Source organism: Rhodofomes roseus, assembly GCF_022264815.1.
Source record: "Rhodofomes roseus strain CIRM-BRFM 1785 chromosome Unknown C8Q71scaffold_1, whole genome shotgun sequence".
NCBI lineage: Eukaryota > Fungi > Basidiomycota > Agaricomycetes > Polyporales > Fomitopsidaceae > Rhodofomes > Rhodofomes roseus.
In genome coordinates this window covers 1,097,697-1,123,831 of record NW_025952957.1, presented here as the reverse complement: position 1 = coordinate 1,123,831, position 26,135 = coordinate 1,097,697, and the positions used below count along the sequence as shown (strand labels likewise).

At 57.3% G+C, this 26,135-nt stretch overlaps 8 protein-coding genes across 8 annotated transcripts; 4 read left to right on the top strand and 4 right to left on the bottom strand.

Moving 5' to 3' along the window:
• The first annotated feature begins 59 nt into the window (after positions 1-59).
• Positions 60-2,326, top strand: C8Q71DRAFT_825925 (phenylalanine-tRNA ligase). The gene is made up of 9 exons (XM_047926289.1): positions 60-365; positions 423-665; positions 722-840; positions 890-982; positions 1,036-1,164; positions 1,220-1,737; positions 1,792-1,868; positions 1,927-2,087; positions 2,143-2,326. Exons 1-9 carry the CDS (start codon positions 204-206, stop codon positions 2,225-2,227), a joined length of 1,587 nt encoding a protein of 528 aa, XP_047784669.1. The 5' UTR covers positions 60-203; the 3' UTR covers positions 2,228-2,326.
• A 119-nt stretch (positions 2,327-2,445) lies between these two features.
• C8Q71DRAFT_698232 (DUF1212-domain-containing protein) lies at positions 2,446-4,435 on the bottom strand (the record flags this gene model as incomplete). Its single annotated transcript, XM_047920009.1, has 6 exons — positions 2,446-2,610; positions 2,666-3,217; positions 3,286-3,371; positions 3,424-3,551; positions 3,601-4,105; positions 4,156-4,435. The coding sequence occupies 6 exons, from the start codon at positions 4,433-4,435 to the stop codon at positions 2,446-2,448; spliced, it is 1,716 nt and encodes a 571-aa protein (XP_047784668.1).
• A 1,205-nt stretch (positions 4,436-5,640) lies between these two features.
• Positions 5,641-6,728, top strand: C8Q71DRAFT_16759 (acyl-CoA N-acyltransferase). The gene is made up of 2 exons (XM_047916727.1): positions 5,641-5,893; positions 5,955-6,728. The coding sequence occupies exon 2, from the start codon at positions 6,005-6,007 to the stop codon at positions 6,641-6,643; it is 639 nt and encodes a 212-aa protein (XP_047784667.1). The 5' UTR covers positions 5,641-5,893; positions 5,955-6,004; the 3' UTR covers positions 6,644-6,728.
• Positions 6,729-9,570: 2,842 nt separating this feature from the next.
• On the bottom strand, positions 9,571-10,605 carry C8Q71DRAFT_719541 (uncharacterized protein; the record flags this gene model as incomplete). Its single annotated transcript, XM_047921311.1, has 4 exons — positions 9,571-9,638; positions 9,688-9,806; positions 9,923-10,173; positions 10,303-10,605. The coding sequence occupies 4 exons, from the start codon at positions 10,603-10,605 to the stop codon at positions 9,571-9,573; spliced, it is 741 nt and encodes a 246-aa protein (XP_047784666.1).
• Positions 10,606-11,142: 537 nt separating this feature from the next.
• On the top strand, positions 11,143-17,967 carry C8Q71DRAFT_825911 (uncharacterized protein). The gene is made up of 6 exons (XM_047926288.1): positions 11,143-11,865; positions 12,057-12,307; positions 14,018-14,061; positions 15,665-16,352; positions 16,586-17,116; positions 17,164-17,967. The coding sequence occupies exons 1-6, from the start codon at positions 11,240-11,242 to the stop codon at positions 17,586-17,588; spliced, it is 2,565 nt and encodes an 854-aa protein (XP_047784665.1). The 5' UTR covers positions 11,143-11,239; the 3' UTR covers positions 17,589-17,967.
• On the bottom strand, positions 17,968-20,523 carry C8Q71DRAFT_730311 (phenylalanyl-tRNA synthetase). Its single transcript, XM_047922086.1, has 10 exons — positions 20,352-20,523; positions 20,247-20,302; positions 20,140-20,193; positions 20,058-20,086; positions 19,867-20,002; positions 19,550-19,816; positions 19,253-19,494; positions 18,792-19,197; positions 18,358-18,739; positions 17,968-18,307 (listed from the first exon to the last, which is right to left on the bottom strand). The coding sequence occupies exons 1-10, from the start codon at positions 20,407-20,409 to the stop codon at positions 18,045-18,047; spliced, it is 1,893 nt and encodes a 630-aa protein (XP_047784664.1). The 5' UTR covers positions 20,410-20,523; the 3' UTR covers positions 17,968-18,044.
• Positions 20,524-20,881: 358 nt separating this feature from the next.
• Positions 20,882-23,388, bottom strand: C8Q71DRAFT_793491 (mid region of cactin-domain-containing protein; the record flags this gene model as incomplete). The annotated part of the gene is made up of 11 exons (XM_047925474.1): positions 20,882-20,896; positions 20,954-21,014; positions 21,071-21,240; positions 21,292-21,331; positions 21,385-21,680; positions 21,734-22,036; positions 22,094-22,327; positions 22,379-22,471; positions 22,528-23,083; positions 23,126-23,287; positions 23,312-23,388. 11 exons carry the CDS (start codon positions 23,386-23,388, stop codon positions 20,882-20,884), a joined length of 2,007 nt encoding a protein of 668 aa, XP_047784663.1.
• Positions 23,389-23,686: 298 nt separating this feature from the next.
• Positions 23,687-26,081, top strand: C8Q71DRAFT_852373 (P-loop containing nucleoside triphosphate hydrolase protein; the record flags this gene model as incomplete). Its single annotated transcript, XM_047926825.1, has 17 exons — positions 23,687-23,845; positions 23,908-23,972; positions 24,029-24,120; positions 24,180-24,294; positions 24,355-24,371; positions 24,424-24,503; positions 24,562-24,568; positions 24,626-24,663; positions 24,721-24,755; positions 24,811-25,040; positions 25,097-25,200; positions 25,253-25,373; positions 25,431-25,446; positions 25,500-25,731; positions 25,785-25,819; positions 25,878-25,884; positions 25,944-26,081. 17 exons carry the CDS (start codon positions 23,687-23,689, stop codon positions 26,079-26,081), a joined length of 1,491 nt encoding a protein of 496 aa, XP_047784662.1.
• Positions 26,082-26,135: the final 54 nt, after the last annotated feature.

Below are 26,135 nucleotides of genomic sequence, written 5' to 3'. Positions count from 1 at the left end.
GGTGGGATATTTCACGTGCGGAGGTGCCCACAACGCGCGTCTATCGTACATGGGCGCCTCCCGAGTCAGATTCACTCTCGATCGTCAATTGGCCGCCTCCAGTCAAGCTAACCTCCGCCTCCGCGACTCGTATCTCGCCCTCCGCTCTCGTTGACCGTCGCATATCCAATCAAACATCTGTATTCAGCTTTTCAGCCTTCGCGATGGCGGAAGCGATCCAGCAGCTCGTCCTCGACACCCTCGACAAATTCGGCACGATTCATGACACACGAACATTGGTCTTGCCAGGATATACCGATCCAGCGGCGAACCATGACTCGCAAATCATCATCCTCGGTGCTCTGAACTCGCTGTCTAGTCGAGATGTACGCATTGCCTATTTCTGGTCTGCGGTGAACGGAATGAATCGATGAGAAGCGCAGATGATCTCGTACACAACCCATGAAACTGTCTCCCATGTCCTTACACCGGAGGGCGCACAAATAGCCGTACAAGGCTCGCATGAGGCTCGTGTATGGCAAGCGTTGCCCCACAAAGGCGATGGAGCGCCCATGGCCCCGAAGCAGCTTGAAGAGCGAGTGGGATCGGAGACCGCGAAGATTGGACAAGGTCGTGCGTTCAAGAACAAGTGGATCGCAAAGGAAGGAGATGGTCTCGTTAGGCTTGTAGGCATAGATCCCAAATATGCGAGAACGCTCGAGTGACCCCGTCTCTGCCGCAGGCACCTTCAATCGAGGATAACACGCAGGTAGAACTGCGCGAGGTTGACTCGACAGGTACCTTGAAGGCAGGAGAGAAGGCATTGGCTGAAATGCGCAAGCGCAAGCTCATTGTACAAAGGTGAGTAGGTAAAGCATGTCTGCGCAACTTTAGCTCACTTCGATCGCAGAAAGGGCCAGTGGTTCACAGTGAAGAAGGGGCCGGCTTTCAGCACATCAATCGCAAAGCCCGAGACTGATCTGACGATTGACATGCTTGCAACGTGCGACTCTACTCGTCGTCTTTCGGACGTGCCCGGCTGACCCTGATCGTTAGTGGCTCGTGGAAGACCTCCACGTACAAAAAGTACAACTTTGAGGCTGAAGGGCTTGTTACAAACGGCGGTGCCTTGCACCCACTGCTCAAAGTTCGTGAAGAGTTCCGAAACATTTTCTTGGAGATGGGGTTTGTTACAGCACGCGCTCGCACTCGTTCTCGATCTGACATACCTCGTTTCCAGCTTCGCGGAAATGCCAACATCATCCTTCGTCGAGTCCGGCTTCTGGTGCTTCGACGCGCTCTTCGTGCCGCAACAGCACCCCGCCCGCGAGGTCCAGGACACCTTCTACCTCTCTGACCCCGCCGAGTCGCTCCCGCCGCCCGCCGACTACTATGAGCGCGTCTCGAAGGTGCACGAGCACGGCGGGTACGGCTCTACCGGCTACCGCGCGCCCTGGTCCGACGCCGAGTCGCGCAAGCTGCTCCTCCGCACGCACACGACCGCCTCGTCGGCGTCGATGCTTTACAAGCTCGCCGCAAAGTGCCGCGGCGAGGGCGAGGACAAGTCGGCGCGCTCGGCGGCGGCGCATGGCAGCGGGGCACAGGCGAAGGAGGGCGATGATGGGTTTAAGCCGGCGAAGCTGTTCAGTATCGACCGTGTGTTCAGGAACGAGACGATGGATGCGACCCACTTGGCGGAGTTCCATCAGGTTGAGGGTGTCGTTGCGGATCGCGGCCTGACCCTTGCTGATCTCATAGGTGAGCCCGTCATCTCCTCACCCTTGTGGTCTTTTCGTTCATCTTTCATCCCAGGCTTCATGAGGGTCTTCTTCACGAAGATGGGTATTGAGAACCTAAGGTTCAAGCCAGCATACAATCCTTACACGGAGGTTTGTCTATCGCCTCAACCTATTCATTCCCCCATTTCTGACGGATCCCTCCGCCTAGCCCTCACTCGAAATCTTCGCTTTCCACCCGCAGCTCCGCAAATGGGTCGAAGTCGGGAACAGCGGCATGTTCCGTCCCGAGATGCTCGAGCCCATGGGCTTCCCCAAGGATGTCCATGTTCACGGCTGGGGTATCTCGCTCGAGCGCCCCACTATGATTCGGTATGTCCCTTTGTTGTCCTCTGCCGTAGAACAAGCTCCTGACCGGGATCTCAAGGTACGGCATTAACAACATCAGGACGCTGGTCGGGCACAAGGTCTCGCTCGAGTCCGTGGAGAACTCTCCGGCGGTCAGGTTCTAAGTGGATATATGTAGATGATAGAGCAGAAGTAAAAGTCCATGTATTCATCGCTGTACTTGCGTGTCAAGAAATGTTGAGTCACTGCCGGGTTCTTCATCAATGGTTTCCTTGATTTATTATTGCTGAGGGGTAAAGCGATTTATATCGTGTGATGCCGTAGATGCCGGCACAGGTCTGGCGCACCGAACAAGTCGTAGAACAAGTGAAATGACATGCATTCAGAAGGAGAACACGGCAGCGTTCTTCCGTGAGCCAAACATGTATACAAGTGCCTGGCTCATGAAAAGCCCAACGGTGATACCAATCGTGACCGATATCATTGCTGCTCCAATGTCGATGCCGCTGCCTTGTGCTGTGATACCTCCGGCTGCAGAAAGCCCGGACTGTAGAAAGTTAGCCTAAACTATCTGCAGTCAGCCAATACTGGTTTCTACTCACCGGCACAAGGAATAGAACACCCGTGACCATTGACGTGAATGCCGTCCCATTGAGCTTTCTCGAGTACAGATTGCCCATCAACCCTACCACGAACGCGCCGATTGCGGACACGATGTCGGAACGGTTGAAGATGAAGTGGTCTGCGGCCTTGTTCGCCGCATACGCCACGCACGAGATGAGCACCATGACGAACATCTCGCGCGTCCAAAACGGCTGCAGGTTTGCCATCGACGAGAGGATCGAGAAGAGCGGCACGAGGATGAACTGCGTCCACCACGGGAACGGCTGGAGCCACCACGGGAAGTAGACGTTGCGGTAGCAGCCGCCGTCGATAGTCTCGATAGGATTTTTCGTGTAGTTCGTGAAGGTGAAGGTTCCGGAGATAGGTCGGCCTTGGTTGAGGTCGTACGCGATGCTGCTTGCGTTGTCCGTCACGAAGGTCCCGGAGACAATCGCTACAGTGCTGAGACGTTCTTGCAAGGAGAGCAGTTGTGCACGCGCTGTCTTGTCGCAAACCAAGAAAAGGTCGGACCCGATTTGGAGGGCGAAGCCCTGTATGGCGTCAGTTACTAACGGTCGAAACGTTTTCGTCACTGCTGTGCGCCAGGAGTAGCACGTACCAGAAACAAGGTATAGATCAAGGCGTACACCATCCTGACGCTACCACAGACGATGTTCTTGGACGCAAGCTCTAGAGAGCTACTGACTATCGTGCATGTAAGTCAGTGTAGAGTTTTTCGTGCTGAGGTTCGACTCACGAATCAGGTATCCTGGCAGGATACCTACGATGCCGGACGAGGAGATCGCAGTGTAGCAGAACAGGTGGCTCGACCTGATGGCGCTCAACCCGCGGGAAGCGAATGAGACGATCATGGACACAGTGATTCTATGCAATGGTCAGCGGTAGCACAAGGCTCGACAGATACGGGACTCACTCGTAGACTGCCGCATACATTGCAGATCTGGCAGCAACTTGGACTTGCATGACCGAGAGGAATACTCCAGTGACACCCGCAATCCACATGTCAATGATCGACCCGCCGAACGCCAACGGGCAGATCATCGCGGACAAGAAGAAAGCGAAAATGATCCGGACGGTGCGACGGTAGGCAGGTCGGGATGTCAGAAGGTGCTCCAGAAAGGCCGCCGCCTCTTGCGCGCTGAGCTCGTCGTGCACAACTCTGCGGTAGAGGACATGCACCGTATGCAAGCTCCCGAGGTCCAAGCTTCCGGCACACTTGACGAAGCGCAGGTCGGACGCCCTCCGCATCTTGTCGCCGAAGGAGCACATGATGAGTCCGGGGATGTGGACGAACTCGGCCTCAATCTCGAGAACACGAGCTGCAGAGACGAGCTGAGCTTCGATACGGTGGGAGGGTGCGCCGAAGGTCATCAGACATCCAGCGAGCCGTATGAGGAATTGCTCTCTCCAGTATATAGCTAGGAGCAGATTAGCAACTCGACGAGGGCGCTCTACCTAGGCCACTTACGCGAGACGTTCCACTCGATCTTGACGCGGCTCATGTACTTCTTGCGCTGGACGTATGTCATGTTGGACATCATCTCCGCCTCCTCTGCAGAGCCGACAAAACCCTCGTTATGTGAATGTGGGTGCCTTCCGGTAGCCTTGGGGTCGTGAGGATCCAGCAATTCCGGGTCTGCGTCGCTGTCATCCGATCTGTTCGATATACCCGAGTTCGTGCGAGGAGCAGAGAACCTAGACAACGGCGGGTCGTCCTCCGGGCCATTGTGCGCCTTCTCTCTGGTCATCGACCAGGGCTCTCCTGTACTATCCGTGGAGTCGGTTCGGCGCATGGGACCGCGGTGCGAGTCTCCCATGAAGCGAGCGATGAGGTTGTCGAAGTAAGATCGGTGATGGCCCTCTTCCTCTTCCTCATCGTCATCGTCGTAGGGAGTGGAAACGCGCCGGTCCCTTCTGTCGTCCTCGTTTGCGTGCTCTCTGCGCCAGGCTGCACCGTCTGTGTCGTGGCGATAGCCTGCTCGACGTCGAGGACGACCTTGAGGCGGACCGTGATCCTCGAGGCGAACGCTTTCAGGAGGTCTCAAGCTATCAGTCTGGCCCTTCATTCGAGAAGACGACCCGCTGTAATGAGTTGTGTCCTCCGAACCCGAGCCATAGAGGGTTGCATCACTGTCATTCGACCCACGACTTCTGGAGGATATGTTGTCGACATGCAGGAGATTGGATGTTCTATGGTCGAGCGGATCCATGTTACGCTCCTCCGCGAAGTAATCGTCGTTCGTCCGCGGTAAGCGACGGCCGTGCCGCTGAGGGAACGACGTGTACGGCATGATCCTAGATCAACGCTCTGAAAGCTGTTTTAGCTTGGAAGTCTGCGTCCGGTATGAACGAGTGAAGCTTTAGCGTTGAAAGAGTGCGAAGCGGGACATACAGCGTGGAGAGGTGATGACGACTCCAACGTCTTCCAAGCTGAGTGTCAGCCGCCGTGATTCCAATTTTGACTACAACTAACAACGCAATATTGGCCATATTCCAAACAGCTCTTACAACGCCCGCTTCAGTTTAGCAATCAAATGATGGCTGAGACCATACTCGCGACACGCACCTTCAGTTCCGAAGCATATCATCGATGCAGCATGTGTATCGACAGACTCAGAAGCCGTGCTCATCGCAGTTTCTGCATGGTGTCCGAGTATTAATTATGCTCCGTTTGTCGCGAGGCCCAGCTCTAGGGTAGCTGAGTCATCAACATAACACGGGGAGTTACGTGTAACATAGAGAGGCCTCTGATCGCTGCTGGCGCATGCGAGCTGAGGATGATGGCTGTCACGGTTGGAACTTGTGGAGGATTGGCTTTAAGAACGGCGCCATATGATTGGACAGCGCATGCGATTGGCCACCCGCGCATGCATCGGACGTGGGATCTGACAGCATCAAATTCGGCTCTGAATTTGACTTGCATGCGACGTTACGTTGGGCGCCCACGACGCATCTTCAGGGTCATAGCTTGTGTACCTACCCGATCTTTGGTTACCTGTTCATGTTCATTTTCGACGTCGTTCATTTACTGGCAGAAGATAGCAGCTGATATCTTGTCTAAGTGCTACACATGGTCCGCCGCGACGTCGGGCCTTGGACCGCGGCGCTTCTGGCATCAAGTGCATCTTGATAACGCAGCTCGAAGACAGGAGGTAAGTAGCCTGGTTTGGCTTTCGCACCCCCCACAGGAAAGCATCACAGAGCAGGTGAGATCATCTGTTTGTATTCTGGTATTAATGGTTGCTAAGTTGTTCGTGCGGCGTGCAGTACCAGATTGCTGTTGGACAGACAGTGTTAACCAATCCCAAGTATCCCAAATGTCCGACACCGGAGGAGTCTACGTCAGGGAGGCTAGGGCGTCGGATTCTGCAGCGCTCTCTCGCATATGCCTGCTCACCGGTGATGCGGGCCAGTCCGCGGAGCATCTGCACGAGTTCGGAGAGCTCATCGGTCTAATGTACGCCGAGCCCTACGTACACCTCCCCGCTGGCTTCGGCTTTGTCATGGTGGACCCCTCAAAGTCCGACGCAGTCGTCGGCTACATCCTCGGTACGGCCGACACTCGTCTTTTCGAGCAGCAAGCCTCCGAGTCGTGGTTCCCTGAGGTCCAGAGACGCTACCCCTACCCTCCGCGACACCCGCAGGACCCAGATCGCCCGCTCAGACCAGCCGACGAGCGCTACATCCGCACCATCCACAACCCGCCCCGCGCGTCGGACATGCAGATCGCGTTCTCCCCCGCGCACCTGCATATCGATATCCTCCCCGAGTATCAGCGACAGGGCTGGGGAGGCCGGCTGATGGCACGCGCGGTCGAATACCTGAAAGAGAGGGGATTGGATCGCGTGTGGCTCGGCTTGGACCCGCGTAACGAAAACGCGAAGAAGTTCTACTTGAAGCTCGGCTTTGAGAATCTGGAAGGGGCACCGGACGGCGTTATGGGGCTGGAGTTCTGACGGGCAAGGCTAGATGTGTTCGTAGTAGGTATCTAATAGCTATCCTCCGAATCGGACTGTGTCTTTGCAGCGCCTTTGCAGCGTGCACAGGCAGCAGTGGCCGCCGCAGCACGCGCCTGTGAATGTACTAGTCTCTAGGAGATGTGTTTGGGCACAGCTACGATCAAGCGATGAAGGTTGATATCCGATGGCGCAAAAAGGGTCGTGGGTTTACCGCAGACAGGAGTCTGAGGAGACGCGTTCTCATTCGCTGTCGCCACTGGTACGCCGCTCTGGATGTCGGTAGCACGAGGCCAAGACGACCCCAGCGGCATCTGAGCTGGTCATCTGCAGGCAGCACACGGCATCGTGTGTATTGGACCAAGCTAGATCGTGCATGTCGCACGCTATCATTCGCTGACGCCTCGATAGGCTCGATAGACGCGAGGATGCGCGCGACAAGAAGCCACTAGCCACGGCCAGGCTCAGAATAATGGGCCTATCAGCACCGGGGGTAGCCTCTAGCATCCTTCGTAGCTTGCGACGAGTTTCGATACGGGGATAGAAGCGAATGAGAGGGATGCCAGCCCGTGCCGAACGAAGATGCACGAACGCAGCGAACTTCGACGCGTACCAGACAGCGGGGACTCGGATGCGCGCGTCATAACCCGTCCACCTGGTAGCTGGCAGTCCCACCAGCACGGCGCGCGCATGATCACCGGATTCCGGAAGGCCCGTATTTGATATGCAGCATAATTGTCGAAGCCCACGGCACACGCGCTGGATCTCGCAGTGGACGCGGGGATGCCGACGGCTCGAGGGGACCAGCAACCCAGCGAGCGTGCAAGCCTTCTGATCCCTCGTAGCTACCCCGCACCTCGATCGCTCGGCAGCACGGCGCGTGTGGCGGGCCGCTGATGATAGGTATCAGTGGGACCAGCCAATCCGCGTGCGCCCCGAGATGGAAGGTGTAGGATCGCGAGGAGAGGCTGTACGGCATGGGTGGGCCCCTTCGCGGTGCGCGACGCAGCTAGCCTCGTCGAGACCGCGGCTGCTGACTGAGGGGACAGCGTGCGGCGGTCACTTGTGTGCGTCCTGGGACGTGGGGTACGTAACGATGCGCGTGCGCGATGGGCCAGGGATGTGCGCGTACGAAGTAGGCACTGGGATCATGCACCGAGCACAGGGAGTCATACGTGCTTACTGAGTACTGAGTACCGAGCGTTGACCCCGCTGACCGCGACCGTGGCCAGGGCACAGCGGCTTACAGATGTTGGTCTTTGGCGAGCGTGACTACGGAAAGCCAATCAGTCGCCCGCGCCATGAGCGTGTAACGTGAGCACTTACGTGAAAGGTTGCACGGTCGGGGAAGACATCACTTGCGTACGGCAAGGAAGATGTGCGACGGATGCTCGAGACCGGACCGACGGCTGACTAAGATGGAGTGCGAGCGGACGTGATCGCGGACGTGCTGAGAACCTAATCTGCGTGGAAGTAGTGGAACCTTAATAAAGTATCAGGCAGCCTGTCTACGACGTCGGAAAAAACGCGGAGAGAAGACGGAAAGCTTCATGAATGCTCATTCGTGGTCTACTCACCTTGGCCTGACCACGATCCACCGGAAATGGAGAGTGTGACTGCGAATCATGTAGATGGGCGTGGAGGAACCGTTCTTTCGTTAAGATTCGAGTTCTACGGGCAATAAATCGTGGGGCAACGGAGATGCAGTGGCCAAGAACGCTTAAATATGGGAGATAGTGCGCCCATCACACAAGAGCTTCTCGCCTTCTAGTTGAAGGTTCCCGCAGCTTGGTGGACACCGAGGAGTTGGTCAACATCAATGCACTCAGCGCAATGGGATTGAACAGTGCATGTGTTATTGCGACAAAATCAAACTTGTCTCGCCCGAGGCGAGGATCCTGCGGTAATCAGCTTGAATATGGAGTCTCGCCTGCGCCTACAAGGATGTATGGGCCATCCAGCTAGCCAACAGAATCAGTCTCGCCACCACCGCACGGCCCTCCTCGGCCGTTCTGGAGAGCAGCCTTGTCCGATTCGAAAGCGATCGATAGGCCACCCACACGCATTAGACTTGTGTCAAGATGCGTCGTCGTCAACGGGTCATCTCGATCCCGAAGCATCCTCCAGGCTGTCGTTGACGGCCCAGAGGCATACTGGCCGCGTCTATTAGGCGGGGATCTTTGTCAGACAAGGATATCCTGAGGTACGAAGGTTGAAGGAATTGTCTACGTCTGCCTGGGGAGACTAGGGATCTTCGCATTTGTATTTCCCACCGCAGCGCCGCCGCCCCGCCCACGCTGAGACCCCTTGCGTCTCGGTCAGTCGGACGGGCTTCTCAGACACCATAACGACCTGCGGGGAGGATGGCGGCTGCCGGCATGTCGTCCACGCGTTGTGGAGCTCCACCGAGTATCTAGTGCCGTCTAGTCGCCGGCGCGCTGCCTCTCGCCATGCTGAAGACGGCCTTTCCACCGTCTGAAGGCGGCCAGGAATAATCCAGGTTCGACAGGGGATGCCACGTTGGGCGTTTCCGTTGCACTGTGGACTCGGAGCGTATGTCAGCGCCCGACCGCGGAGCAGGAACGGTGATCGCGCAGCGCCGCGATCGCGACCGAGAGCGGACGAGGCGGGTCGCTTGCACCCACGCCGCCCGCAATTATACAGTTCCAGCCCAAATATGGATATTCTTGCCTGCATAGAGATGACCGATCAATTGACACAACCTATTGTACAACGGGCTTGGTACGGCTACCTGGACGCATCGAGAAGCAGCACGACGCGTGCGGAGAATCAGAGAATGCGGTCCAGCGGTGTCTGGCGGTCTGCAGACGGGTGTTCCCCGCACATATTATAAAGACCAGTCCTACCGAGAACAACCTAGGAGCTGGCCATGTGTCAGCCGCATGCGTCGAGCTGTGGGGAGCCATTCATCGCCTGCCACCGCCGCCGCCGCCGCCACCACCTTCTTTCTCTTCCTCGCCCGCCGGGGCAATCACTGCGTCGGACATTAGCGGCGAACACAAAATATTGGGATGGTTCCTCACGAAGCGCGACCGCCGCGACGGCGATGTACATCCAGTACTTTTGCAGGAATGACTTCTCAGGAGGCGGCACGGCTGGGGTACCTTCTGGGGTCAATGGCGGGGGAACGCGTAGGCTTGGCCTGGAGTAGACGAGATGCATAATCAGCACGTCGATTGAATCATCGATGATGAGGCGCGACGTCAGGGAATGCCGCCGCCATTTTGGAATATCTGTAGAACTAGACAAGGGACGCACAGAGGTGGCAACGTCGGCGACTTGACGAAGACGGCTGTATGCTGCGTGTGGAGCAGTTCGGGGGCGCTCTCGCTCTCGGGCGAGCCCTCGCCTGCCGTTACCAATGTGCTCCCCTTTCCGCGACCGCGCTTGAGCTTGGGGCACGAGCCGTCATGAGGAATAGGGCCGACGAAGTAGTCGAGCGTGAAGGGTGTGCCGTCCGAGTCTACGTGGACGGTGATCTCCTCAGACGTGCTGTGGGGCAGGTAGCACTACACAACGCAATACGCGCGGTGCACGGGGCGGGCGTGAGATCTAGATGGCGGGAGCTAGAGGTGCCGCGCCGCCTGGGTGCGTCGGCGGGAGCACCCAGGCGGCCCGGCGGGAGCAGGGGCACTCACGGCCTTGACGGACGAGATGTCCCATGTTGAGGGGTCTGCGCCCTCGCGCTCCAGGGCGACCTGGTAGAGCGCGCCGGGTGTGTGGTGGAGGGTTGCAGCGAACTGCGAGAGGTCGGCCTCGAGGCTCTGGGTGGGCGCGAGGCTGGCGCGGGCGGCGGGGCCAGAGGCGGACACCGAGAGGACGGCGCGGGGGCGGAAGGGCGCGTCGGGGCTGGCGGGGTCGACGACGCGGTGGAAGAGGCGGGGGGACGCGTCGGCGAGCGCGGGCGGGAGGGCAGCGAGCAGCAGCCAGTGGACGAGCATGGCAAGACGTGTCGCGCCCGTCACGCCCGCGGCCAGCGAATCACAGCACGCCGGCCCAGCGGCGCCCGGCATCGCGGCAGGCGCACGATTGGCTGGGATGCGGTGCGGGAGAAGCGCACGAAGGGCCCGCATGTGGCCTGGTGTGGCGTCCAGAACGGCTCCCACTGCTCCCACCCCACCTGCCGCACTGGGCGACCCGCAACGCCGCGCCCCGCGTGCCCTGGGCTCAGATATCTGATCACATGCCTGCTGAGGCTGCTCTCGCTCGCCGCAGGCTGCGCTCGCCTCGCCGCCAGGTCTCGCGCGACCAGACACGCTCAGCCGCGCACAGGCTCGACAATGGCTTTGCGCCTCGCAACGCAGGCGAGAAGGAGCCAATCAAGGGTCTGGCAGGCAGCTGATTGGCCGGGGCGAGCGGCGGCCCCCATTGGCCAGCAGGCAGTACGAGCGCGGTCTGGACTGCTATTGGCCTGGCCTCGTCCTTGTCCGTGTGTCCTACGGTCGAGACTCCACCATCCTCCATAAATGCCCGTCCGCCGTCCAACCAGCTGCTCCTCCCGCCTCCCGCATCTGCCCTTTCTCCTCCCGCACCCAATCCCAGCACGCCCTCCCCTGTCCTCCCCCGCCGACCGCAATGGCCACCATGACCGAACACGCCCTCCCCACTCCCCCCCACTCGCCCCTCGCGCTCGAGCCCGCCCGTGGCGCGGACGTCCTCCTGGACTCCCTGACCGCCTTCTACCAGCAGGAGCGCTACTGGATCCACCACACCCGCGCCGCCCTCGAGGTCGCCCTTGCCAAGGGCTCCGACGCTCGTGCCATTACCTTTGGTGCCTCCTCGCCCTCGGAAAGCCCCAGCGTATCTGTCGGCAGCCTTACGCCCGAGAGCGCATCGAGCCCCTCGGCGTCCACGACCTCCACCATGGACGAGCCTTCCGCCACAGCCGCGCTCCCAACTGTAAAGACGGAGCCAGACATGCTCCCGGATGCCTTGTCTGCCTCCGATCACAGCGCCGCACTCGCGAAGCGCATAACGCGCTGGAACCGGCGCAAGAACATGATGAAGCTCAAGCTCGAGGGCATCTCCTCGACCGCTTTGCGTCGACGCCGGCCGCACCGCGCGCCGGTGTCTGAGCCGGGTGCACGGCTGCTCGAGATGTTCAGCGAGCTCGTCGACGCACGCATGGAGAGTTGCCAGCGGGTCTCGCGCCTCGTCCGCGAGACGCACCGCCCGCAGCCGGAGTTCCTCTCCCTGGCCATGTGCTGAGCCCCTAGGACGGCAAGGTAAGCACCAGCTGCTCATGATCTGCGCAGTGAACACGGTCGCTGATCGGCTTCTGTTCGCTCCCAGGTTATTGCATCCTATGCTCTGCATTATGCCACCCACCATGTCCCCACCTACCGCCCTCTCTGCCCGCAGGATACCCGGCGCCGAGGGAGAACCTCTCGAGGCGCTGCGCGGCGTGGGGGGGCGGCGCGATTTGGAAGCAAGATACGGAGTCAGTGACACATCCGAAAGAATGCCTTGCGACGCGGCCGACAGCCATACGGAGCTCCTTGTCGCGGTGCGGTGGTGGTCGAGGTGCACCCAGACAGGTCGCTCCGAGCCTCGGTCGCGGTCTTGCGCGCGGACTGGCCAATCAGCGTGGTGCAGCCGCTAGAAATCATGCTACGGTCCGCCTCCGTCAGATACGCTTGTACTGTGTATGCACTAGAACCCCTGGGAACCCCGTCGTGATATGTATTGTGTCGCTATTTGCATGCTATGAATCTGTTCTTTCTGCAGTCACCCGTCCGCGGTATGAACGGCTGTGAGAAGCATGCACCGGGAGATTGGTCGCCGTCACAAGGCAAAGCTGTGCCGCTCACCCGCAAGAGGTCACTGCGGCGAAGATGGATGCTGTACGCATCGCGATGGACGAGACCAGACGAGACCAGACGTCGAACTGAGAAGGCGATGAGCGAGATGATGCAACGGTGCGAACGCGAGCCCGCACTCAGAAGAAGCCAACCTGAGATACGCGAGGTGGCTGGCCAATGAGGATCGCCTCCGCCACCGGCCAGATATCGTGAGTTTCCATAATAGGAAGGCTCGCGACGATTGGCCAGGCGGTCCAGACGCGTCGTCCATTCGATTATTTCGGGGCTTGTTATGTACGTTCTCCCCGCCGCCCCGAGTGCCTTCAATTGCTCCTCCGCCATGCATCATTTACACCTCAATCCGAAACGTAATCTCATGTAAAGACGACTAGTAATACTAGCGGAAGTCGTAAGTATAAACTGGGCGGCACTTCTACGTAGCCTCGTTAGCATTTCATCACTGCAACCTCGGGCGAACTCCAGCCTGAGGTTGTGAGTCGTCGACACCGGAGACACTCCGACGTACTTACGTGTTGCCTCGTATCTTCGGGGTCTGTTTCGTATTGTCATTGACAATCAGTCGCGTTGAGTGCTCTCGATTGGTCAGCCGTACCAAAGTTCGGTCAATTAAACACAACCTCCGTCTGAGAGTTAGGCCGGACCGTACGTTTGTAATCATGTGGCATAAACTATGCCAGAGTCCGTAAGTATACTATCGGAGCCATTGGGTACATTTCCATGGAAGTAAAGTGCGAACTACAGATACGTCCGTTCGTTGGAGTGTCAACGCTACTGACAACCCGTGTCGAGGCGTTTCATGCCCCAAGAGCAAACAAAGGAATTTAGGATTCAGACTGCCTGCCCGAGCGAGGTGTTCACCTCCACGTCCATCATAATCTCTTTTCTTGAGACGTCTAACAGGTCCTGGTCGAACTGTATCCTGCCCTTCTCGAAGCAAACGACGATCGCGGAGCCTCCGAACTCGAAGATGCCGCCCTCGTCCCCCTTCTTGACCTGCAGCAACAAGCCATCCATGTGTCAGGGATATGAGTGACGGTTTCGCGGTAAAATACTTACAGGAAAGTCGTAGCTCCGTGGCGATTGACTTACTCTGAAGACTTACTTTCGCGCGACTTAGACTTGTGCGATTGGCGCCCGGCCGACGTGCCCGAGGCGGCCTTGCCAAATCGGGATGAACATCGCACTTGCCGGGACCACTGCGCCAGACGGTTTCCCCTTTATTCTCTGTGATGCATGACATTTCTGCATTGATTAGATACACTTTCAACTTATGTCATAATATCTGTCCCTTTCGATACCATGAGAACCGCGGGCTCAAGGCCATGGCTCTCCTACTGAAGATCCCGGGCCATTCGTCTCGTCAATAAGAGGGGCTATGGAGTATGAAAAGGCATTTCACAGCTCCGAGTCTATAATATGATGATCGGGCCTCCGGGGTTCGTGCTATCCATGTCATGCAATGGACAGCCGCAGTGCGCGTAGACAAAGTTGCCACAACTGGCTGATGATTCCGCATTAGGCAATTGATCAGCCGCCGAAGCGGACTTGGGCATTCTAGGTGAGCAGACAACGGGTGTGTCTCACTGCAAACTATATACAGTATTAGTGACTAGACAAGAAATATATGCATGATTGTAGAGACCAAGTGCACGAAACGGCATGAATTTATGTCCAAAGGGTACGGTTCACGTGTCAACTAAGTGGTAAGTCTTACGCGACAACTAAGTTCTCACTGTAAGTATTTTTCCGCGATAACGACCGTCATACAGGGACCACGGTTCATACAAGTCGGACGCAGAGTTCACTTACCTTAGAGCCTGGCGTCATGAACGGCTGGTTGAACTTGACCGTACCGACCTCCTGTGCGCCGATCGCTACGAAGAGCACGGCGCCGAACTCGGGCGAGTCGATGCACACGGCACAGCGTGCAATCAGACAGAGGACGTTGACTGCGCTCCGCAAGGCGATAGGGTCGACGCCGTAGTAGTCACCGTCGATTTCCTTCCACCATCGGACGGTGCCGCTCACAGGGCAGTGGTAGCGGTGGTAGTCTGCAATGGCATTCAGTCCCATGCTCAACTCATGAACGGAGGGGAACTGGCCTTGGGGGCTGAGTCGGTAGCTTGCGACCGCGCCGTCGTCCCAAACCCGCGCCGCGACCTTGTCAGTGATGAGGTTCCCAATCGTGAAGTTCTTCCCCTTGATCCACAGCCTTGTCGTCTCCGCCACGGAGTCGTAGCACACCACCCGTGCATCCGCCGCGTTCACCGCGATGGTGTCGTCGCCCTCCGCTGTGACCGGCCTTGAGCCCGGGCGGTGCCTCCGGACGAAGAAGTCCTGGAAGGAGCCGTACGCGTCGAGGTCGGGGGGCTCGAAGTCCGCCATGTTGATGTTGTACGCCTCGACGAACTGCCGGATCTGCGCCCTGGACTTTGGGGAGGACTCGGCCTTGCCCTCGTGCACGGCCTGCTCGTGCAGGTGCCACCGCATGAGATGCGTGCGGTCGAACCAGTCTGTGAGCGGGTTGAAGAGCACGAGGAGCCGGAGCTTTTTGATTAGCGGCTGTTGCTCGCGGATGTACTCTCCCGTCTGGCGAGAGGAAAACAGGCGACGTCAGTGCGATGTATACCTAGGAACGAAATAGCACGTACTTTGCGGCTCATGGTCATCCAACCGACCTGCCCTTTCTGCAGGACGTTGGCTGTCTGCAACGTATAGTCAACAATTGAATGTAGGTAGCTGGTCATTGGGAGTGTTGTCGGAGGTCGTGCACAGGTTCGTTCGTCTCGCGGTCCAAGACGGTAGAGCATGCATGCTCCTCCACATGCATGCAACTACGTCACCATGGAGGTGGGCACGCGAGGCATCCCTATGGCCCTAATTATTCTCGCCAAGACATATATAACTCATAGCGGACTTGAGCACAACCTGGTCGTGAGCAGCTATGCTGGGCGATGGTTGAGAGAAGCACGAGCGGTGATCGTATCTAAAGCGGGCGTCCGGGAGAGGCGTGGCTGGAGCCAATCAGGAGCGTGGCAGGAACCAGGCTGCTTACGACGGCGGGCTGTGATTGGGCAGGGCGGCTGGGCGGGCGTTATCTCAGCGTCGGCCCAGCGCCATCAGCCGCACCTCTTGCAGTACCAACAGTCTACCCTCACTTGTACTCCCATTCCGCTAGTCCCAGCAGCCCCTTCACTCCTCTCCGGCGAGGCATATGCCTGCTCACTATGCGCCCCTCCCCAGCTCACACACCGACCCCGACGCAGACCATGAGCTAGAGGCCGCCTTCGACGACTCTGACGACGAGGATGACCAGCAGGGCGCCCCTGGACGCACACGCAACGGTTACCACGAGCTCGCTCACGACGAGTCCGCCGCCTCGCCGTCCGACCCAATCGCCCCCGAGCCAGCCCCGGGGACATACAACTTCGAAAGCACCGACTTCGACTGGGTCCGCCCGCCGCCAGGCTCCCCGCCAAGTCCTACTCGCGCGCTCGCTAATGACTACGGCAACTCGAACGGCGTCGTGCCGGTATTGACAGATATGGATGGTGCGAGGAGGGGTGGGTGGTTCAGGAGGACCGCCGCCGCAGTGCTACCAAGTCACTACGTTCAGCAGTTCGGGCTTGCGCAGGAGGTCCCAAGAACACCTGTGGGCGGCGGGACGAACAACGATGGCGTCTTCGCCAATGTGGTTGCCAAGCCGTCTCGGTCTGTGGTCATCCAAGAAGGTATGTGGTACATCCGTGCATCTGCCGCTGCGTCCTGGTGCGATATGTTCCGAGTCTCCCTTCGATCATCCATCTGTCGGTGCACGGGCGCGTGTCCCCTCTTGTTGCTTCTGAGCTCCTTGTTTCTTCCTGCTGGTATGCTGGCTCGGCGCGGTATCCCCATGGCTCATGGCTCACGCGAAGACGGAGGACCAGCCGCCCTGCATATACTGCCGTAGCTTGCTGGGATAAAGGGGATCCGTGCTCCATGTTTCGGGGCTCGCATCTTCACAGTTCTAGCGTACCGTCTAGAGCGTCCATTCTGTGTTCAACGGGAACCAAACCGGAGGCCTGGACAAAGTTGCTAGGTTGCTGACCCGTCTCACTAGGTGACGAGACGTTCTTGGTGCCGGAAGATGCGCAGAAAGACGCACCACCATCCTACGCCGCCGCCCAGCAAGATGCCGTACCACCCTATTGGGAAACAACTATCCACGCCCCGACTGCCTCCACCGAGCCCGGTGAGATCGTCATTGACGGCCTGCCCACTGGCTCGCTCTTCTCCTTCCTCTGGAACATGCTCGTCAGCGTGTCCTTCCAGTTCGTCGGTTTCATGCTCACGTACCTGCTGCACACGACCCATGCCGCGAAGCTTGGCTCGCGTGCGGGCTTCGGGATCACGCTCATTCAGTACGGCTTCGCTATGCGCCGGGACAGCCAGGAGGCTGGCTACGGGCAGACCACGCAGGAGGCGTGGAACAGGCCACACTTCTCAACGCCGCAAGAGGCTGAGAATTACTACCAGAACTTGAACGCGACAGCACCGACGACGGAAGAGCCCACGAACGCCGATGGCAGCAACCCGTTCTTCCTGGGCGACGCCGCGGCTGAGTGGATATCGTTCCTGCTCATGACGATCGGTACGTTATCCCCCTCACGAGTCACTGCCCTTTCTCACGGCCTGCAGGGTGGTTCGTCCTCCTCACCTCGCTGCTCGGTTTCTGGCGCGTCAAACGCTGGGAGCGCGGGATCCTCAACTCGCAGCGGGACAACCCGTCCGAGCGGCACGCCAACGGGCCCGCCAACGGCACGCTCATCCACTCGCTCGAGCGCGCCCTGGGCATCAACGGGCTCGCGGACGGCTCGCTCATCCGCACGGGTTTCGGGCTCGAGCGGCCAGGCGCGCGCGAGGGCGACCTCGAGGCGGAGATCGCTATTGAGCGCATCGTGGGCCCGTTCCACGACCCGGAGGAGCGCGCGGCGCATATGGCGGAGCGCAACGAGTACCAGCTCCCGCTCACGGATGACCCCGAGCAGAACGCGCGCGTCGCGCAGGCGATGGCGGAGCAGGCGCGGCTGCACCATAACTTGCGGCAGGCAGGGCTTATTTAGGCCACCGACGCCGCGCGGCGCGTTCTCTCCCTATCCTTATCGGTCACAGTTTGGCGGGATTTTGTACGAGGGCGGTGAAGTTGCGTTTTATGCTACGACACGTACAGTCTAGGCGGCGTGCGGAGTACGTGGGCGCATGTATATGGGTAGTCTTTTGTCGACGTCGGACCCTGGTCGGACCCACACAGGTTTGGTTGCTGCATGTAATATTACCTACCATACATATCGTTCGTTCCTGTTCGAAATCTTCTTGCTGCTATCTTAAGCGTCCACCGGGCAACTGCGTGCTTCTTACAGGCCGTTCATTCCTTCGTCTTCGCTCTGTAACGATACGTGAAATGCGATAGTATAATCATCGAACACATTGGATTGTACATCTGTTGGATACACTGCAACGCTTCTCCAATTCTACAGTTCAGCGGTGTCATTCTGCATACCCCACTCCGTTGATGATGCTCAGTCTGAGTTCGTCCAGACGGCCTGCATCTCGCCCTTGAACGGCTCGAGAGTGAACTCGACAGCGGAGCACGGGAAGGGGATCTCGAAGTTCTCGAGCACGGTCGGGTGCAGAATGCCGAGGACGCCGATCTCCTGGTCGTTGGGCGAGCCGACTGCAGCCTTGATGCTGCTCTTCAGGTGCGCGAGCGCACTGGTGTGCCTCTCCTTGGGAGGAGCGCGGTAGTAGATCGTGGCAGCACGGCCGGGGAAGAAAGTGGGGTCTGTTGATGCGATTAGTACACACACGAGAAGTAGACACGAATGCACATACCCTGCCTCTCCTTGATGTAGTACCCGGTCTCCGCCTTCGTGTCTGTGCTCGCGATCCTCGGCACCTCCAACATGCGCATGATCCTATCCAGCAAGCCGTGGATGACCTCGAAGCCCGCGGTCTTGTTGCACCAGACCGCCGCGGCGTGGCGGACGTTGCGCGCCTGGCGCTCGCGCGTCTTGTCCTTGAAGACGACGTCGGCGGTCTCGAACACCTTGATCGGGAGCGGGTGCGAGCGGTTCTCGCGGATCGTCTTGAGCAGGCCCTGCAGCAGCGACGTGCGCACGACCTGGAACTCGAGCGTCTTCGGGTTCGCGATCCGCACGGCCTGCGTGCCGTCGTCTTTGCGGTTGAGCCACGCGAAGTTCTCTTCATGTGAGCACTGGGCGGGGATGTTAAGCGAGGGAAGGGAACACTGGACGCACGGGTCTTACCAAGATGAGAGGGAGGGCCTCCACCCAGCCCGCGAGCGCCCACTCGATGCGGACGATGTCGCTGAGTTTGCTGATGGCTAGCGGCTGCGCCACCGTGCTCGTGGCAGGGAAGGTATCTGGCAGCTTGTTGAAGCCATACGCGATGGCGGCATCCTCCATGATGTCGCACTCGTGCAGGATGTCTGGCCGCGTGGGCGGGATTTGCACGATGACCTCGTCCGAGTTCTCCGTGGAGAGCGTCGCAGAGAGGGTCATGCGCTCAAGGAGCCCCGCAACCTCCTTTGCGCTCAGGTTCAGCCCGGTACATGAGTTGACGTAAGAGGCGTGAGCGGTCGCGGGGCGGTAAGTGAGGTCGGGGGTAATGCGGGTGGTGCCATCAGGGTAGACGACCTTGCACGGCTCGATGCTAGAGGAGCGGTATCAGACACCCTGACACGATGGCAGCGATGACACGAACGTACGCGAAGGGCTCAGAGCAGTATTCTGAGAACATCGTCGTAATGATGTTTGCGACGATTGCAAGCTTCGTCTCATCCGTCGCGGTGATATCAATGAAGATATTACGCGTGTTCATGGTAATCTTGCTGTGGTCCGAGTTGATGATGGGAGGCATCGAAAGCACTGTGTCGTGTGTGTCGTAGATGATCGGGTACACAGGTGAGTCGCGGATGATAGGCAAGTACCGCGACAGATGCTTTTCTGACTGGATATGACAAGGCTTGGGCATACATACCTACCTGGATACACTGTGCACATACCTCGTACACCGTCATGAGCTCCTCTGCAGTGTATGCTTGATCCTTGTTTAGAGGAACAAACTTGATGTCCTTCGGCGGCCGTGCTTCATATCTGAACGGCGGCTTCAGTGTGTCCAGGTCGTGCGTACCGATCGCGACAAATTGACGTCTTCTACATAGATTCTGGTGCAGCTTGTCTTGGAGGTCAATGAAAGAGTCATAGGATAGTTGAGTGAAGTGAACATTGCGCAGGACGGCGCATGCAAAGTATGGTCGGATTCGCTTCGTCTGCAAAAGTTGAGCATCCAGCACGAGGTACGTGAAAGTGTATATCACACCTCAGGGGCGACTGTGACCGTCAAGAGATCTGACTCCCCTCCTGTTGGATACACCAGCTTGTATTGAGGAGCCTTGTCAAGTCCAAGGAATACCCGTAGTGCGCGAGCGATGCCTTCGATGCAAAGGAGATCGTATCTTGTCCGAAGGAATTCTCACTCTGTAAGCGGTGAAGCTTGCACTAGATACATACCTGTTTGCAGGGATTTCTATTTTGAGTTGCTATGGAGAAGGTAAGTTCTACATCTTGTACGACAATGTAGCATATTACCCACCGGACGCTCTGCGGGCAATCCCTTCCTCCTCGCGGCCTCCACTTCCTCAGTTGTCTTCGGGTAGCTTGCATGAGTTCGCAATCGCCGATGACTGCCGAGCAACTTACATCCTCGTCAAGCTCAAGGCCAAACTCGAACAAGAGTTTGTCGAAATCATCGGCAGCTGCACGGCGGATGAAGCTTCGTGAATACTGGAACGAGATTCGACTCACAATACTCCCGTCCCAGCCTCTTCCACAGGTCCTCCTTGTCCACGGCCACGGTAGGCATGACTACTCACAGTCCTACTTTTCAGATGTGCTTGAGATAGAGGAGCGATAGTACACAAGCGTCTCACGCACTGGATTCAGTCGAAGTCGAGTCAATCCGAGCGTGAAGCTTTCTGGATGGATGCTAAGATCTAGATCGCGATCACCCCGATCTACTTACTTATTGCCTCGGCACACACCGAGCACACACCGCTACAGCCTACGCGGCATCCTCGACGGAATTCGTTGGATCAACATAGGCTGCAATCACTCAGAGAATCAGTTGAACGTTTGTATCCTCCGATGCAGTCATGTCATGTCTAACCACTACCATGGTGATAAATTACACATCCGCGTAGAGTACAGCAAGTTTCGTGGGAACATGAGAACAAGTCTGATCAACTTCCGACACACCTGTCGTAGACTCGTACTAGTACTACCGATGCACGGTACAAGGGCTTTGGTCTCCGATGCTCACGCCATCCACATGTGTGTTACTTGCGATAAAACTGAAGGGGGGTCACATGAGTCAAACGAGCAAGCATCGATATGATAGGCAGACATACGTTGCGCCGGAAGTTGAACCAAAGTGACAGACATCCTCTGTCAAAGCTACTACGGAACCCACTGTAATGAGGTTTCAGTACTCTGTAAAGACAGCGATCACCTTCTGAAAAGCTTACCGTTTATGTGAGAACTCCCATTCGCGATTGACTATCCGGAACGCGATGTCTTCATACGGCGGGCCGGCAGTGAAGTGCAAGAGCACAGTCTCATCGTTACCCGGCTCTTTGACAATCTTATACGTCGGCGCTTTCGACTTGTCAATGAGATCAGGGTAGAAGATGTTAAACTGCGCGCGACGGATGAGCCTCATCATGGGTTCAATGCGAGCTGAACGTACTTTGTATCCCTGCACAACCTTCGGTGGGGGGTTGTCCGTACTGCAAACAGGATCAGCTCCGTGTTGTCAGGCCAAGTTAAAGTATAGACATACTCGTAGTGCGTCTGGTTGTACTTATTCCACTCGTATCCAGTGTGCACGCGATTGAAGTAACGAGGCTTCCGAGGCCTGTACTTGTCTTCCCAGTTGTAGGACGTCGGATGGGCAATGTTTTCCTCAACGTTAAAGAGCTCCTCTTCCTCGTCCAACTCTTTTTCAGCCTCAGCGCGATACAGTGCCTCGGAAGCAAGATCGGCTCCACTTGCTGGCTCGACAATCTCTACTTCCACAGGAGCCTGAGCAGTCTTCGGTACGAATCTCGAGCCAGCGACCGAGCGTCTTTGTTCCATCTGTACCGTGCGTAAGCACGGCTCACATGCAGCCAAGGAACGCTGATACTCACCAAAGCACGCAAGCCTTCTTTTGCGGTCACAATGTCGATCTGACGCTCCTCGTAGGACAACTTGCGGATATCGACGGGCGGAGGACTCATAGACCTGTCGTACGGCTCGACCTCTTCGGCGGCTTCGGCCTCTTGCTGCGCATTCATGACAGCAACCACATTGCGAGCATCGCCCCTCGAAGCAGATTTCGCGACACCGGCAAGTAGCTCTTCTTGGGCTTGCAATGCCTCGTCCCGTTGCCGCTTGCGGAGTTGCTCGAGCCTATTGCGGACCACGACCTCGTGCAGAGCCTTCAACTTAGCCTGCAAACGATGGTCTTGGTCAACGACAGAATATGATCGTTGTCTCGTAAGTCTTACCTTGGCCTTCCAGACCAGTAGCTTCTTCAACAGGCCTTCCCAGTAGTCCGTATCGATGGGTTCTCCGCTCGTGAGTTTCGTTTGCACGTGTTTCTGCAGAGCCACGAGGTGGTCATAAGACTTGCCCTTGAGCAGCGCAGTGATGTCCGCTTCGACTGCGGCTGCAGCTTCTGCGCCAAGGTGTTTGTTCGCCTTGATGTGATCTAGCTGGTCTTTGCAGACAACCATCATATTCTACGCACATCGTCAAGACCCGAATTGACAGGAAGTACAGTGTCTGCATACCGTCCAAAATTCGATGTTGATGTCGGACTGCTCGAGCCTGAGGTATTTCTCGATGTCCTCATGCAACTCTTCAACCTGCTCCGGTGTGAGGCTCTGTGATGTTTGTGAGCAAGGGTTTACTGCTGAGCACAAACTGAGGAGGGACTTACGTCGAAGATGTTGTACGGCTCATCCAAGTCAATCTCCAAGCCATCGTCTTCTTCTTCTTCCTCCTCGTCCTGTGGAGGGTTGACATAACGAAGGTTGAGCGCAAGGAAGTCGATGGCCTTCGCGCGCTTCTCTTTGATGCGGATCGCAGCCCTCCTACGCTCTTGCTCAAGCTGGAAATCCTCCTCCTTGGATAGCCAGTCTGCCATCTGCGCTGACTCCGCTAACCTATGCATCTTCACCTCTTCCTCCTCCCGCAGACGTTGGTCCGCCTCGCGCTCCGCTCGCCTGCGATTCAACCTCTCCAGCTCCTCCTTCGCCTCTTGTCGCCGAAGTGCATCTCGCCTCTGCGCTTCTTCGAGTGTGAGACCCTGTTTCCGCTCTTTCTCGTTCTTCTTGTGCCAACGGAACTGCTGTCCGAGGTTGACATCGTGGAACGGGTTGTCCGTGGCGCTGTACACACTCAGCTCGGCGACCTGCCGTGCCTCTTCCTCCTCTCTCGCACGCTTCTTCTCTGCTTTACGTGCCTTTCTATCCGCGGACTTGTCGCGCTTGCGCCTGCAGGACGGAGGGTGAGTAAGTGGCTACATAGCAGGCTACACGGTGAAGACGTACTTCTTCTTGTCCCTTTCTCCAGAATGACTCCTGTCCCTGCTTCTCTTTGAGCGATCATGGTCACTATCAGGCGTTCGGCTTCTGGTTCGACGAGACTCCCGCCTGACGTCCTCGTCTGGGTCGTGGTGTGAACGCTTGCGGTCTCGCCTGTCCGGGTCTCTGTCTCGAGACCTATCGCGGTGACGGTCCCGTTCCCGAGCTCGGTCTCTGTCCCGAGGTGATACTGAGCGGGAATCGCGTCTCGGCATGTCACTGGTTGCGTAACAAGAGCGCAAGAGCGTGCCTACTCACACTCGAGGGTCGAAGTGGGTGGTGGTGCGAGGAGACTCGGCGAGGTCCCGGGCGACTTGCCGTGCAATACAGGATGGGCGCTTATGACGCGACTCAGGACCCTGGCGGACGGCTGAGCTCATCGTCTCAGGTCTGCTCTGACGGGCTCGGACGTGGGCATCGCAGCCACGGTGCTAGCAACTTCTTCTGGATCTCTCTTCTGTCTGTAATCTAGGGTGTACAATACCACGCAAGCATCTCTGCTCCAGCAACATCATGTGGCGCACAGATATATCGCGATGCTGTCACTCCTTCAAGTTCGCTCGCCTCACACGAAGTCTACGGACGCAAGCACGCTATGACTACGCCACCCCCGAGGATGGGGGAGGACCCCCGTACTGGGCCAAGCCTGCTGGGCTTTCCACACCACGAGAGGTGTTTGCCCATACATGTATTTCATGAAGCCACGGTGTCTGATGAGTCGTGTTTCATCCTAGCTGGCCAAATATCTGGACGGGTTCGTTATTGGACAGGAGCGGGCGAAGAAAGTGCTATCTGTTGCGTATGTATCCCGGAATATGTCGGGAGCGGCTGGAATGCTCTTCTGACGAGACCCAGTGTGTTCAATCACTATAACCGAGTGCACGCGAATGCATCCATGCAAGACCCGACCCAGGGTTCGGGCTGGGTAGATCAACATCACGACGATTGTGAGTCTATAGATGGATGTCCAATATTCAGTTGTCTCAACGGGCCGTCCAATAATCAGCTGTTGCACCAGCCACTGTACAACCACATCCCAATCGACTGCGCTTACAGTCCATGACGCCATTTCGATCCGGACGACCTCTGCCACTATTTGAGAAGAGCAATGTCCTTGTTATGTGCGTCCAGCAACTGTCAACGATGAAGCAGCACTCAGGTACTCATGCTTAACACACAAGTGGACCCACTGGATCGGGTACGTTCATACTATTCAGCCTACATGTATCCCGAGTTCAATGGCATCGCAGGCAAGACATTGCTAGCCCGGACATTAGCCACCGTACTCGACGTTCCGTTCTCAGTCAGTGACGCGACCTCTTACACCCAGGTAAGGAGCAAATTGGCTTCGTCAGTCTTCCCTGTGCATACTGACGCCACATCCGTAGGCCGGATGTAGGTGATGCTATGCGTCAATGATCGGCTTTACTGAATCCTATGCTACTAACTTAGACGTGGGGGATGATGTTGATATGTGTATACAACGACTAGTAAGTGCATGCCTTGACGGGAAGCCGAGAAGGAGAATTTCATCTCAGTGTTACTAGCTACAAGCTGCCAACTGGGATCCGATCCGTGCCAGGTGAGGAACGCGGTCGTATGAATGGGCGGCCAGCTCTCAATATTCGCGTCACTAGCATGGGCATTGTGTACATCGACGAGATTGACAAGGTAGCAAGGAAGGTAGGCAGTGGGGGCCTCGAAGGTAGCCGCGACGTCGGAGGAGAGGGCGTACAACAAGCATTACTCCGTATGACGGAAGGATCTACGATCACAGTCCAGGCTAAGGGCACTCCGACTGTGCTGCCACCAGCCGGTAGCGACGGTCGATCAAGAGCTGGCCAGCGAAATCCTGGCCTGGCTGGTCGTAGGTTTGGTTTCTTCCCATCCAAGACTCAAGCTCAGCATGTTCTTGTGCATCAGCTCGACCCGAGGCATACTCCATTGATACCAGCAACATACTCTTCATCCTGAGTGGGGCATTTGTCGGGTTGGATAGCATCATCAAACGGCGTGTGGCGAAAGGGGTAAGTCGGCGGTCTATTATCGTCGAGGCTTTTACTCAATTCCGAACTGTAGTCAATAGGCTTCACTGCTCCTCTACCCTCGTCATCGGAGACCCAAGGAAGCGGCCAGATGCCCTTCTTCACGCCGAACACAGAGGCTGCGCCAAACATGCTTGACCAGGTTGAGCCTGAAGGTGAGCCAACTGAATTTTCGTCCAGGTATCAGTCGCCCATGATCATGCTTTCCTCAGATCTCGTGAAATATGGGTATGCCATGTTGCGGTCATTCGTAGGCAACGCTGAGCCCAACCCGTGTGCAGTTTCATCCCAGAGTTCATCTCCCGAATGCCTTCCGTGACAACATTGTCACCGCTGAGCATCTCAGATCTGCGGAGGATCCTCACGGACGTTCGAGGGTCCCTTGTATCGCAATACACCGCTTTGTTTGGCTACTCGGGCATCGAGATCAGGTTTACAAGCCAAGCTTTGGACGAAATATGTCAGAAGGCTTTCCAGCGAGGCGGTGGCGCAAGAGGTTTGCGTGGTATCATGGTATGCCCCTGCCCGATGAGTCCGACGACATCGGTGACTAACGCCACCATCAGGAATCGTTGCTCCTGGAACCGATGTATGAAGCACCGTACGTGAATGTTCATTCCTTCTGGTCCCCATGATGCTCATCCTGGCGCGTTCGACAGGGGATCTGTGTGTTGACTCGTTGCGCTCGTGTTGATATTGTACACTGACGGTCTCTGCCAAAACAGTCGAAACGATATGTCCTCATCAATGGCGCAGTGGCGCGCGGTGAGGAATCACCGCAGTACTGGCCGAAGAACGAGGCGAACGCTTTCTGGCAGGCTTGGTCCACAGAGGATGAGCGGTATCCAGGCGGATCGCGGTAGCTATTGGTTCGTGGATGTTGGGGGTTGGTTTGGGGTCCTGTAAAATGAGGTCAA

Excerpts from the sequence above, each read along its gene's own strand:
- C8Q71DRAFT_825925 (XM_047926289.1), top strand. The coding sequence starts at position 204 with ATGGCGGAAGCGATCCAGCAGCTCGTCCTCGACACCCTCGACAAATTC. Across the intron at positions 366-422 it reads ACTCGCTGTCTAGTCGAGAT|ATGATCTCGTACACAACCCA; the intron begins GTACGCATTGCC and ends TGAGAAGCGCAG. Across the intron at positions 2,088-2,142 it reads GAGCGCCCCACTATGATTCG|GTACGGCATTAACAACATCA; the intron begins GTATGTCCCTTT and ends CGGGATCTCAAG.
- C8Q71DRAFT_825911 (XM_047926288.1), top strand. The coding sequence starts at position 11,240 with ATGGCCACCATGACCGAACACGCCCTCCCCACTCCCCCCCACTCGCCC. Across the intron at positions 11,866-12,056 it reads GAGTTCCTCTCCCTGGCCAT|GCGCTGCGCGGCGTGGGGGG; the intron begins GTGCTGAGCCCC and ends GAACCTCTCGAG. Across the intron at positions 17,117-17,163 it reads GTTCCTGCTCATGACGATCG|GGTGGTTCGTCCTCCTCACC; the intron begins GTACGTTATCCC and ends CACGGCCTGCAG.
- C8Q71DRAFT_16759 (XM_047916727.1), top strand. The coding sequence starts at position 6,005 with ATGTCCGACACCGGAGGAGTCTACGTCAGGGAGGCTAGGGCGTCGGAT.
- C8Q71DRAFT_730311 (XM_047922086.1), bottom strand. The coding sequence starts at position 20,409 with ATGCCTACCGTGGCCGTGGACAAGGAGGACCTGTGGAAGAGGCTGGGA. Across the intron at positions 20,003-20,057 it reads ATAGAAATCCCTGCAAACAG|ATACGATCTCCTTTGCATCG; the intron begins GTATGTATCTAG and ends CCTTCGGACAAG. Across the intron at positions 19,495-19,549 it reads AGCTCATGACGGTGTACGAG|TCAGAAAAGCATCTGTCGCG; the intron begins GTATGTGCACAG and ends TGTCATATCCAG.